At 51.2% G+C, this 13,066-nt stretch overlaps 1 protein-coding gene across 1 annotated transcript in view; it reads right to left on the reverse strand.

Moving 5' to 3' along the window:
- Nucleotides 1-345: 345 nt before the first annotated feature.
- LOC140396657 (uncharacterized) overlaps nt 346-13,066 on the reverse strand; it is a 178,127-nt gene continuing 165,406 nt past the window's right edge. Inside the window, exon 15 of the mRNA XM_072485452.1 lies at nt 346-1,129. Within this exon, the coding sequence (XP_072341553.1) occupies nt 1,082-1,129 (48 nt within the window). The 3' untranslated portion in view covers nt 346-1,081. The remainder of the gene's footprint in view (nt 1,130-13,066) is intronic.

Consider the following 13,066-nt stretch of genomic DNA (forward strand, 5'->3'; position numbering starts at 1 on the left):
CTGATGCTGAAATAGTAAACAGTTGTAGCAAAGCTGGTTTTGTGGTCCCATCATGTGGCGAATGGTTAAACCATTTCTACATCATATCCTGTCAATCCTGTCAACCCCGTGTCTGCGTGGGTTTCGCCCCCACAACCCAAAAATGTGCAGAGTAGGTGGATTGGCCACGCTGAATTGCCCCTTATTGGGCAGCACGGTAGCATTGTGGATAGCTTCACAGCTCCAAGGTCCCAGGTTCGATTCCGGCTTGGGTCACTGTATGTGCGGAGTCTGCACATCTTCCCGTGTGTGCGTGGGTTTCCTCCGGGTGCTCCGGTTTCCTCCCACAGTCCAAAGATGTGCAGGTTAGGTGGATTGGTCATTCTAAATTGCCCTCAGTGTCCAAAATTGCCCTTAGTGTTGGGTGGGGTTACTGGGTTATGGGGATAGGGTGGAGGTGTGGGTCTTGGGTAGGATGCTCTTTCCAAGAGCCGGTGCAGACTCAATGGGCTGAATGGCCTCCTTCTGCACTGTAAATTCTATGTAAATTCTATGTAAATGTCTTCCTTGTGCCAAAAAAAAGAACCTCTGACAGTGCAGCATACCCTAGACATTGCACAGATGTATCAGTCCAGATTATTGTGGGAAAGTCCTGGAATTAGGGGAATCGAACCTGGGACCGTGGAGCTGTGAAGCAATTGTGCTATCCACAATGTTACCGTGCTGCCCTAGTGTTGTCCAAGTTCAGAGACAGATGTGGCAGTCAGTGAAGTTGTTTGAAGGGTAGATTATCAGAGGCTGCACTGATGAAGGGAGGTATTTCCATTGGATGATGTTCCATCGAAGGCGAGGAATTGATGGTGAGGCAGAAACAAAATGGTGCAAACCACAATCTGATCCAGAAATGATGCAGAAATGCACTTTGCACCAGGAGAATTAAACTTTAGCCAGGATCCAAACTCTATTCGAAGCTGAAATAACTTTTGAACATCCTGTTTGACCCACTCTCCTACACAGGACAGTTGCTGGAAGTTGTCAGTTCTGACTTTAACTCAGTTTTGTACACACACGATCACCCACTCCCTCTCCAATACCAGGTTATTTAGATTTTTCTGCATGTCTTTTCCGTGATTCCCAAATCTTGGGTCCACTGCAATGGGAGAAAGGAGGGAACAAATAAATAACATCACAATTAATGCGGAATCTGAGTAACAGAAACACATCAAACATCTTTAACTCAGATTATCCAAATTCTCCTGAAGCTTTCCAGACAGGAGCTCCCGTGCTCCCTCTGCAGGTACAAACTAGAATTCTCAGGACAGCAATTCTGGTATTGATGTTTTGATACCTCTTTCATTTGAAAATATTGTTTGATACTTTTATGTTGTAAAATGATTTATTTTGCTCAGCAGAGTGTGAGATTAACGAATTTAGATTCACCTTCTGCTTGAGTTAAGGTAAAGATTCCCAGATTAGGTACAGCACAGGGTGAGATACAGAGTAAAGCTCCCTCTACACTGTCTCCATAAACGCTCCCGGGATTGGAACAGCACTGGGTTAGATACAGAGTAAAGCTCCCTCAACACTGTCCCCACCAAACACTCCCAGGACAGGTACAGCACAGGGCTAGATACAGGAAAAAGCTTCCTCCACGCTGTCCCCATCAAAAGCTCCCAGGACGGTACAGCACGGGGTTAGATACAAAGTAAAGCTTCCTCTACACTGTCCCCATCAAACACTCCCAGGACAGGTACAGCACGGGGTTAGATACAGAGTAAAGCTCCCTCTATACTGTCCCCATCAAACACTCCCAGGACAGGTACAGCACGGGATTAGATATAGAGTAAAGCTTCTTCTACATTGTCCCCAACAAACTCTCCCGGGACAGGTACAGTACAGGGTTAGATACAGAGTGAAGCTTCCTCTACACTGTCCCCATCAAACACTCCCGGGACAGGTACAGTACGGGGTTAGATACAGAGTAAAGCTTCCTCTACACTGTCCCCATCAAACACTCCCAGGACAGGTATGATACAGAGTAAAGCTCCCTGTATACTGTACCATCAAACACTCCCAGGACAGGTACAGCACGGGGTTAGATACAGAGTAAAGCTCCCTCTACACTGTCCCCATCAAACACTCCCAGGACAGGCACAGCATGGGATTAGATACAGAGTAAAGCTTATTCTACATTGTCCCCAACAAACACTCCCAGGACAGGTACAGCACGGGGTTAGATACAGAGTAAAGCTCCCTGTACACGTACCATCAAACACACCCAGGGCTGGCACAGCGCGGTGTTACACTCTGGCTGTTATTATATTTGAAGCAGATTGGAAACTGGGAAAATTTATCCCATGAGCGGAAGAGGAACACTGGGTGAGAAAGGCTCTGTCTTCTCCATGGAGGAGATCAACTTTTAGTGCTGAAGTCCGCACTGTCGACATAACTGCAGAAAGAGAAGGAAAAGGGAAAACCCCAACTCTCTCTCCCTGTGTGACCCCAACTCTCTCTCTCTCTCTGTGACCCCAACTCTCTCTCCCTCTGTGACCCCAACTCTCTCTTTCTGTGTGAGCCAAACTCTCTCTTTCTGTGTGAGCCCAACTCTCTCTCTCTCTGTCCACAACTCTCTCTCTCTCTGTGAGCCCAACTCTATCTCTCCCTGTGTGAGCCCATCTCACTCTCTCTCTATGAGCCCATCTCTCCCTCTCTGCGTGACTCCAACTCTCTCTCCATGTGTGACCCCCATCTCTCTCTTCCTGTGTGAGCCCATCTCTCCCTCTCTCTGTGAGCCCATCTCTCTCTCTCTCTCTGTCCACAACTCTCTCTCTCTGTGAGCGCAACTCCGTGTCTCCCGATGCGAGCCCATCTCTCACTCTCTGTGAGCCCATCTCTCCCTCTCTCTGTGAGCCCATCTCTCTCTCTCTCTCTGTCCACAACTCTCTCTCTCTGTGAGCGCAACTCTGTGTCTCCCGATGCGAGCCCATCTCTCTCTCTCTGTGAGCCCATCTCTCTCTCTCTCTCTCTCTGCATGACCGCAACTCACTCTCTCCGTGTGAGCCCAACTCTCTCTCCCTGTGTGAGCCCATCTCTCACTCTCCATGTGAGCCCATCTCTCTCTCCCTGTGTGAGCCCATCTCTCTCTCTCTCTGGAAGCTCATCTCTCTCTCTCTCTGTGAGCCCATCTCTCTCTCTCTGTGACCCCATCTCTCTCTCTCTCTGTGAGCCCATCTCTCTCTCTGTGACCCCATCTCTCTCTCTCTCTGTGAGCCCATCTCTCTGTGACTCCATATCTGTCTCTCTGCGTGACCTGAGGCACGAACAATTGAACAAAGACTAGAGTTGGATACAACTGAGGCTATATTGCTCGAAGATGTGTGGCCTCCCACATCAGCTGGCAAAATGGCTGCTGAATGGAAGACATGCATATTTATACTCTGCCTACTGGGCAGAGCCAGCAGGCAGGGACTACCGGCGAACTTGTAGTACAGGTCCTACCTTACATTACCTAATACAGGTGTAACAGTGATTTACCACATTCACCCCTTGTTAAAATTGAGTCTGGCGGGGGTGGTGGAGAACTATATACAGCAATGAATCTATATTTACAGTATTTGAGCAGAAAAAAAAATGTCTTTTGAAGTCCGGCGGACCAGTTAGAGGTTTAACCGGTCCGGTGCCTTGATGTTCAGCTGGGAGCGACGTAGTGGTGGCGGCGATGACGATGCTGGCCCGACGTTCAGTGACTCCGGAAGCGTGCCAAAATCCTCTTCATCCTCGGGCGTGGACAGGGGCAGGACGGATGGTCCTGGTGTTAATGCTGGGAGCGCCGGGGGAGGGGAGGGTGGCGCCGGGCCAGAGGGGTGTGTGTGTGTAGAACCTGCTGGTGCCAGGTCACTGAAGGAGACAGTATCCTGGCGGCCGTCGGGGTATGCCACATAGGCATACTCTGGGTTTGCATGGAGCAATTGCACCCTCTCCACCAATGGGTCCGCCTTGTGGAGACGGACGTGCCTACGGAGCTGGACTGGTCCTGGAGCTGCAAGCCAAGTCGGGAGCGACACCCTGGATGTGGACTTCCTGGGGAAGGCAAAAAGACATTCGTGGGGTGTGTTGTTAGTGGCGGTGCACAGCAGTGACCGTATGGAGTGGAGTGCATCAGGGAGGACCTCCTGTCAGCGGCCAGTGGAGGTGAGGGGCCCTTTGAAATCCACGCTGAGGTGTTCAAAGGGGCGGGAGGCATTCACCAGGTGCGCACGGTCTGGCCGGTCAAGTGCGGCTTGAACTCCGCACAGACCTGGCAGTCCCTGGTGATTGTCCGTACTTCCTCGACGGAGTAGGGCAGATTGCGAACCTTGACAAAATGGTACAACCGTGTGACTCCCGGGTGACAAAGGCTGTCATCGGTCTACTTGTGCGCTGGCACATGTACCTCGGGATAGGGAGTCTGGGGGCTCGTTGAGTTTGCCGGGCCGATACGAAATCTCGTAATTATAGGTGTAGAGCTCGATCCTCCACCTCAAGATTATAGCGTTTTTCATCTTGCACTGCTGTGTGTTATTGAACATGAAGGCTACCGACCGTTGGTCAGTGAGGAGGATGAATCTCCTGCCGGCCAGGTAATGCCTCCAATGCCACACAGCCTCAATAATAGCTTGGGCCTCTTTTTCGACGGATGAGTGCCGAATATCTGAGGCATGAAGTGTGCGGGAGAAGACTGCCATGGGTCTGCCTGCCTGATTGAGGGTGGTGGCTAGAGCAACGTCTGATGCGTCTCGCTCTCTACTTGAAAGGGCAGTGTCTCGTCTACCCGGCCTTGGCGATATCGGCTCTGATACGGGCGAAGGCCTGTTGTGCCTTGGCCACCAGGGGAAAGTGTGTGGATTCTTTGGTTGGCGGGGTGTACCGCGAGGGAGCAGCGCCTTACCGTATCCGGGTGTATGAAGCTTTCGGTGCTCCCGGAGTCCAACAGGCAAGAGGTCACGTGGCCGTTGATTTTCACGCTGGTCGATACGGTGGCCAGGTTGTGCGGATGAGACTGGTCGATCGTCACTGAGGCGAGACGTGGTCGGTCGTCGCTGGCGTCGGATGATGGGGAGCCTGGGGGGGCCCAGGTCCTGGAATGCTATCGGTGTCCATGCCCCGTGGGGGAGACAAGATGGCGGCGCCTGAAGATACTGCGTGGGACAAAATACGGCCCATGGGCCGCACGTTGCGGGGTTGGACAAGATGGCGGTGCCCACTGGCCGCGCGAGGTCCGGGGAGATGAAGATGGTGGCGCCCATTGTGTGCAGACTAGGGGGGTGGGGGCGATAGCGGTGACTGCGGGGGCCTGGCACACCGCGGCGAAGTGTCCCTTTTTGCTGCAAGCCTTGCAAAGAGCCGTGCAGGCCGGGCAGCGTTGGCGAGGGTGTTTCTGCTGGCCGCAGAAGTAACATCGGGGACCCCCGGGGTGCGTGGGCTGGCGCATGGCGCAGGCGTACTGGCTGGCTAAGGCCCCCGCTGGGGCGGCCGTCTGTGGACTCCACGATGCATAGGAGGGGTGGGCCGCGCGGCTGGGGAGGTAGGCCTGACTGTTGCACAAGGCGACCGTCATAGAGAGTGCTAGCTTCTTTGTCTCAGCTAGATCGAGCGTGGCCCTTTCTCACAGTCTTTGGCATATGCGGTCCGACCCAATCCCCATAACGGACGCGTCCCGCATAAGGAGGTTCGAATGTTCAGTGGCCATAATGGCCTGACAGTCACAGACCCGGACAAGTGGGATTAGGGCCTGCCAGAAGTCTTCTATGGACTCACCAGGGAGTTGAGAGCGAGTTGCGAGTGCATGCCTTGAGAAGAGCGTCTTCGTCTTCTGTGCATAGTTTTCTTTGAGAAACGCCATGGCGTCGGCGTAGTTCCGGTCGTCCTGGATCAGCTAAAACACTTTGGAGCTCAACCTTGAGTACAGGATCTGTATCTTCTGAGCCTCCGGAACAGGGGTGGTCGCTGAGTTGAAATACGCCTCGAAGCAAGTTAGCCAGTGATTAAAGTCCTTTTTGGCATCGCTTGATTGCGGATCCAGCTGCAGGCGATCTGGCTTGAGGGGCTGTTTAGCACAGGGCTAAATATCGCTGGCATTGAAAGCAGACCAAGGCAGGCCAGCAGCACGGTTCAATTCCCATACCAGCCTCCCCGAACAGGCGCCGGAATGTGGCGACTAGGGGCTTTTCACAGTAACTTCATTTGAAGCCTACTTGTGACAATAAGCGATTTTCATTTCATTTCATACGGAGGTCCATCTTTTAGAAAATCTTAGAGCAATAAATTGAGGCATGATCAATTGAACAAAGACTAGAGTTGGATACAACTGAGGCTATATTGCCCTAAGATGTGTGGCCTCCCACAGCAGCTGGCAAAATGGCTGCTGAATGGAGGACACGCATATTTATACTCCGCCTACTGGGCTGAGCCAGCAGGCAGGGACTACCGGCGAACCTGCAGTACAGGTCCTACCTTAGGTCACCTAATACAGGTGTAACAGTGGTTTACTACATGAACCCAACACACCCTCTGTGTGAGCCTAACTCTCTCTCTCTCCCTGTGTGACCCCAGCTCTCTCTCTCTGTGACCCCAACTCTCTCTCCCTGTGTGAGCCCATCTCTCTCTCTCTCTGTGAGCCCATTTCTTTCTCTCTCTCTCTGTCCACAACTCTCTCTCCCTGTGTGACTCCAACTCTCTCTCCCTGTGTAACCCCAACTCTCTTTACACAGAGGGTGCCTGGAACTCGCTGCCGGAGGAGGTGGTGGAAGCAGGAACGATAGTGACGTTTAACGGGCATCTTGACAAATACATGAATAGGAGGCGAAAAGAGGGATACGGACCTCGGAAGTGCAGAAGATTTTAGTTTAGACAGGCAGCATGGTCGGTGCAGGCTTGGAGGACCGAAGGGCCTGTTCCTGTTGTACTTTTCTTTGGTCTTTGTTCTTTGTTCTGTGTGTGCACAACTCTCTCTCTCTGTGAGCCCATCTCTCTCTCCCTGTGTCCACAACTCTCGCTCTCTGTGATCCCATCTCTCCCTCTATGTGAGCACATATCTCTCTCTCGCTGTGAGCCCATCTCTCTCTCTGTGTGTGAACCCAACACTCTCTGTTGTCCACATCTCTCTCTCTCTCTCTCTGCGAGCCCATCTCTCTCTCTCTCTGTGAGCCCATCTCTCTTTCTCTGTGACCCTATCTCTCTCTCTCTCTCTGTGAGCCCACCTCTCTCTCTATCTGTGACCCCATCTCTCTCTCTCTGTGAACCCAACTCTCTCTGTGTGTCCACATCTCTCTCTCTCTCTCTCTGTGAGCCCATCTCTCTCTCTCTCCCTGTGTGACCCCAGCTCTCTCTCTTTCTGTGACCCCAACTCTCTCTCTCTCTCTGTGACCCCACCTCTCTCTCCCTGTGTGAGCCCATCTCTCTCTCTTTCTCTCTGTGAGCCCATTTCTCTCTCTCTCTCTCTGTCCACAACTCTCTCCCTGTGTGACTCCAACTCTCTCTCCCTGTGTAACCCCAACTCTCTTTACACAGAGGGTGTCTGGAACTCGCTGCCGGAGGAGGTGGTGGAAGCAGGGACGATAGTGACGTTTAACGGGCATCTTGACAAATACATGAATAGGAGGCGAAAAGAGGTATACGGACATCGGAAGTGCAGAAGATTTTAGTTTAGACGGGCAGCATGGTCGGTGCAGGCTTGGAGGACCGAAGGGCCTGTTCCTGTTGTACTTTTCTTTGGTCTTTGTTCTTTGTTCTGTGTGTGCACAACTCTCTCTCTCTGTGAGCCCATCTCTCTCTCCCTGTGTCCACAACTCTCTCTCTCTGTGAGCCCATCACTCTCTCTATGTGAGCCCATCTCTCTCTCGCTGTGAGCCCATCTCTCTCTCGCTGTGAGCCCATCTCTCTCTCTCTCTCTCTCTGTGACCCCATCTCCCTCTCTCTGTGTGAACCCAACTCTCTCTGTGTGTCCACATCTCTCTCTCTCTCTCTGTGAGCCCATCTCTCTCTCTCTCTCTGTGAGCCCATCTCTCTCTCTCTGTGACCCTATCTCTCTCTCTCTGTGAGCCCACCTCTCTCTCTCTCTGTGAGCCCATCTCTCTCTCCCTGTGTCCACAACTCTCTCTCTCTGTGATCCCATCTCTCTCTCTATGTGAGCCCATCTCTCTCTCTCTCTCTCTCTGTGACCCCATCTCCCTCTCTGTGTGTGAACCCAACACTCTCTGTTGTCCACATCTCTCTCTGCGAGCCCATCTCTCTCTCTCTCTCTGTGACCCTATCTCTCTCTCTCTGTGAGCCCATCTCTCTCTCTCTGTGACCCTATGTCTCTCTCTGTGAGCCCACCTCTCTCTCTATCTGTGACCCCATCTCTCTCTCTCTCTGTGAACCCAACTCTCTCTCTGTGTCCACGTCTTTCTCTCTCTCTCTCTGTGAGCCCATCTCTCTCCCTCTCTGTGAGCCCATCTCTCTCCCTCTCTGTGAGCCCATCTCTCTCTCTCTCTCTGTGAGCCCACCTCTCTCTCTATCTGTGACCCCATCTCGCTCTCTCTCTGTGAACCCAACTCTCTGTGTGTGTCCACATCTCTCTCTCTCTCTCTGTGAGCCCATTTCTCTCTCTCTCTCTGTGTCCACAACTCTCTCTCCCTGTGTGACTCCAACTCTCTCTCCCTGTGTAACCCCAACTCTCTTTACACAGAGGGTGCCTGGAACTCGCTGCCGGAGGAGGTGGTGGAAGCAGGGACGATAGTGACGTTTAACGGGCATCTTGGCAAATACATGAATAGGAGGCGAAAAGAGGGATACGGACCCCGGAAGTGCAGAAGATTTTAGTTTAGACGGGCAGCATGGTCGGTGCAGGCTTGGAGGACCGAAGGGCCTGTTCCTGTGCTGTACTTTTCTTTGGTCTTTGTTCTTTGTTCTGTGTGCACAACTCTCTCTCTCTGTGAGCCCATCTCTCTCTCCCTGTGTCCACAACTCTCTCTCTCTGTGATCCCATCTCTCTCTCTATGTGAGCCCATCTCTCTCTCTCGCTGTGAGCCCATCTCTCTCTCTCTCTCTCTCTGTGACCCCATCTCCCTCTCTGTGTGTGAACCCAACTCTCTCTCTGTGTCCACATCTCTCTCTCTCTCTCTCTGTGAGCCCATCTCTCTCTGTGAGCCCATCGCTCTCTCTCTGTGACCCTATCTCTCTCTCTCTGTGAGCCCACCTCTCTCTCTATCTGTGACCCCATCTCTCTCTCTCTCTGTGAACCCAACTCTCTCTGTGTGTCCACATCTTTCTCTCTCTCTCTCTGTGAGCCCATCTCTCTCTCTCTCTGTGAGCCCATCTCTCTCTCTCTGTGACCCTATCTCTCTCTCTCTCTCTCTGTGAGCCCACCTCTCTATCTGTGACCCCCATCTCGCTCTCTCTCTGTGAACCCAACTCTCAGTGTGTGTCCACATCTCTCTCTCTCTCTGTGAGCCCATCTCTCTCTCTCTCTCTCTCTGTCCACAGCTCTCTCTCTCTCTCTCTCTGTGAGCCCAACTCTTTCTCTCCCTGTGTAACCCCAACTCTCTCTCACCCTGTGTGACCCCAACTCTCTCTCTCTCTCTGATCCTAATTCTCTCCCTGTGGAACTCTACTTTGTTGTATAGCCCCAACTCTCTCTCTCCATGTGACCCCAACTCTCTCTCCCTGTGTGATCCCATCTCTCTCTCTCCATGTGACCCCAACTCTCTCTCCCTGTGTGATCCCACCTCTCTCTCTCCATGTGGCGCCAACTCTCTTTCCCTGTGTGACCCCACCTCTCTCTCGCTGTGAAACCCAAGCTCTCTCACCCTGTGTGACCCCAACTCTCTCTCCCTATGTAATCCCTAACTCTCTCTCCCTGTCCAGCCCCAAATCTCTCTCCCTGTGTGACCCCCAACTCTCTCTCCCTGTGTAATCCCAACTCTTTCTCCCTGTGTGACCCTAACTCTCTCTCCCAGTCATAGAGGTTTACAGCATGGAAACAGGCCCTTCAGCCCAACTTGTCCTAGAACATAGAACATAGAACGATACAGCGCAGTACAGGCCCTTCGGCCCACGATGTTGCACTGAAACAAAAGCCATCTAACCTACACTATGCCATTATCATCCATATGTTTATCCAATAAACTTTTAAATGCCCTCAATGTTGGCGAATTCACTACTGTTGCAGGTAGGGCATTCCACGGCCCCACTACTCTTTGCATAAAGAACCTACCTCTGACCTCTGTCCTATATCTATTACCCCTCAGTTTGAAGCTATGTCCCCTCGTGCCAGCCATTTCCATCCGCGGGAGAAGGCTCTCACTGTCCACCCTATCTAACCCCCTGATCATTTTGTATGCCTCTATTAAGTCTCCTCTTAACCTTCTTCTCTCCAACGAAAACAACCTCAAGTCCATCAGCCTTTCCTCATAAGATTTTCCCTCCATACCAGGCAACATCCTGGTAAATCTGCACCCGCTCCAAAGCCTCCACGTCCTTCCTATAATGCGGTGACCAGAACTGTACGCAATACTCCAAATGCGGCCGTACCAGAGTTTTGTACAGCTGCAACATGACCTCATGACTCTGGAACTCAATCCCTCTACCAATAAAGGCCAACACTCCATAGGCCTTCTTCACAACCCTATCAACCTGGGTGGCAACTTTCAGGGATCTATGTACATGGACACCTAGATCCCTCTGTTCATCCACACTTCCAAGAACTTTACCATTAGCCAAATATTCCGCATTCCTGTTATTCCTTCCAAAGTGAATCACCTCACACTTCTCTACATTAAACTCCATTTGCCACCTCTCAGCCCAGCTCTGCAGCTTATCTATATCCCTCTGTAACCTGCTACATCCTTCCACACTGTCGACAACACCACCGACTTTAGTGTCGTCTGCAAATTTACTCACCCACCCTTCTGCGCCCTCCTCTAGGTCATTGATAAAAATGACAAACAGCAACGGCCCCAGAACAGATCCTTGTGGTACGCCACTTGTAACTGAACTCCATTCTGAACATTTCCCATCAACCACCACCCTCTGTCTTCTTTCAGCTAGCCAATTTCTGATCCACTTCTCTAAATCACCCTCAATGCCCAGCCTCCGTATTTTCTGCAATAGCCTACCGTGGGGAACCTTATCAAACGCTTTACTGAAATCCATATACACCACATCAACTGCTCTACCCTCGTCTACCTGTTCAGTCACCTTCTCGAAGAACTCGATCAGGTTTGTGAGGCATGACCTACCCTTCACAAAGCCATGCTGACTCTCCCGATCATATTATTCCTATCTAGATGATTATAAATCTTGTCCCTTATAATCCCCTCCAAGACTTTACCCACTACAGACGTGAGGCTCACCGGTCTATAGATGCCGGGGTTGTCTCTGCTCCCCTTTTTGAACAAAGGGACCACATTTGCTATCCTCCAGTCCTCTGGCACTATTCCTGTAGCCAATGATGACATAAAATCAAAGCCAAAGGTCCAGCAATCTCTTCCTTGGCCTCCCAGAGAATCCTAGGATAAATCCCATCAGGCCCCGGGGACTTATCTATTTTCAGCCTGTCCAGAATTGCCAACACCTCTTCCCTATGTACCTCAATGCCATCTATTCTAATAGCCTGGGTCTCAGCATTCTCCTCCACAACATTATCTTTTTCCTGAGTGAATACTGATGAAAAACATTCATTTAGTATTTCGCCTATCTCTTCAGACTCCACACACAACTTCCCATCACTGTCCTTGACTGGTCCTACTCTTACCCTAGTCATTCGCTTATTCCTGACATACCTATAGAAAGCTTTTGGGTTTTCCTTGATCCTACCTGCCAAATACTTCTCATGTCCCCTCCTTGCTCGTCTTAGCTCTCTCTTTAGATCCTTCCTCGCTACCTTGTAACTATCCATCGCCCCAACTGAAACTTCTCACCTCATCTTCACATAGGCCTCCTTCTTCCTCTTAACAAGAGATTCCACTTCTTTGGTAAACCACGGTTCCCTCGCTCTACGCCTTCCTCCCTGCTTGACCGGTACATACTTATCAAGAACACGCAGTAGCTGATCCTTGAACAAGCTCCACTGATCCAGTGTGCCCAACACTTGCAGCCTACTTCTCCACCCTATCCCCCCCAAGTCACGTCGAATGGCATCATAATTGCCCTTCCCCCAGCTATAACTCTTGCCCTGCGGTGTATACTTATCCCTTTCCATCATTAACGTAAACGTCACCGAATTGTGGTCACTGTCCCCAAAGTGCTCGCCTACCTCCAAATCCAACACCTGGCCTGGTTCATTACCCAAAACCCAAATCCAACGTAGCCTCGCCTCTTGTTGGCCTGTCAACATATTGTGTCAGGAAACCCTCCTGCACACACTGTACAAAAAACGACCCATCTAATGTACTCGAACTATATCTTTTCCAGTCAATATTTGGAAAGTTAAAGTCTCCCATAATAACTACCCTGTTACTTTCGCTCTTATCCAGGATCATCCTCGCCATCCTTTCCTCTACATCCCTAGAACTATTTGGAGGCCTATAGAAAACTCCCAACAGGGTGACCTCTCCTTTCCTGTTTCTAACCTCAGCCCATACTACCTCGGAAGATGAGTCCCCACCTAGCATCCTCTCTGCCACCGTAATACTGCTCTTGACTAGCAGCGCCACACCTCCCCCGCTTTTGCCTCCTTCTCTGAGCTTACTAAAACACCTAAACCCCGGAACCTGCAACATCCATTCCTGTCCCTGCTCTATCCATCTCTCCGAAATGGCCACAACATCGAAGTCCCAGGTACCAACCCATGCTGCCAGTTCCCCTGCCTTATTTCGTATACTCCTGGCATTGAAGTATACACACTTCAAACTACCTACCTGAACACTGGCCCCCTCCTGCGACGTCAAATCTGTGCTCCTGACCTCTATACTCTCATTCTCCCTTACCCTAAAACTACAATCCAGGTTCCCATGCCCCTGCTGCATTAGTTTAAACCCCCCCCAAAGAGCACTAACAAATCTCCCCCCCAGGATATTTGTGCCCCTCAGGTTCAGATGTAGACCATCCTGTCTGTAGAGGTCCCACC

The sequence above is a fragment of the Scyliorhinus torazame genome, chromosome 19, assembly GCF_047496885.1.
Source record: "Scyliorhinus torazame isolate Kashiwa2021f chromosome 19, sScyTor2.1, whole genome shotgun sequence".
Taxonomy (NCBI): domain Eukaryota; kingdom Metazoa; phylum Chordata; class Chondrichthyes; order Carcharhiniformes; family Scyliorhinidae; genus Scyliorhinus; species Scyliorhinus torazame.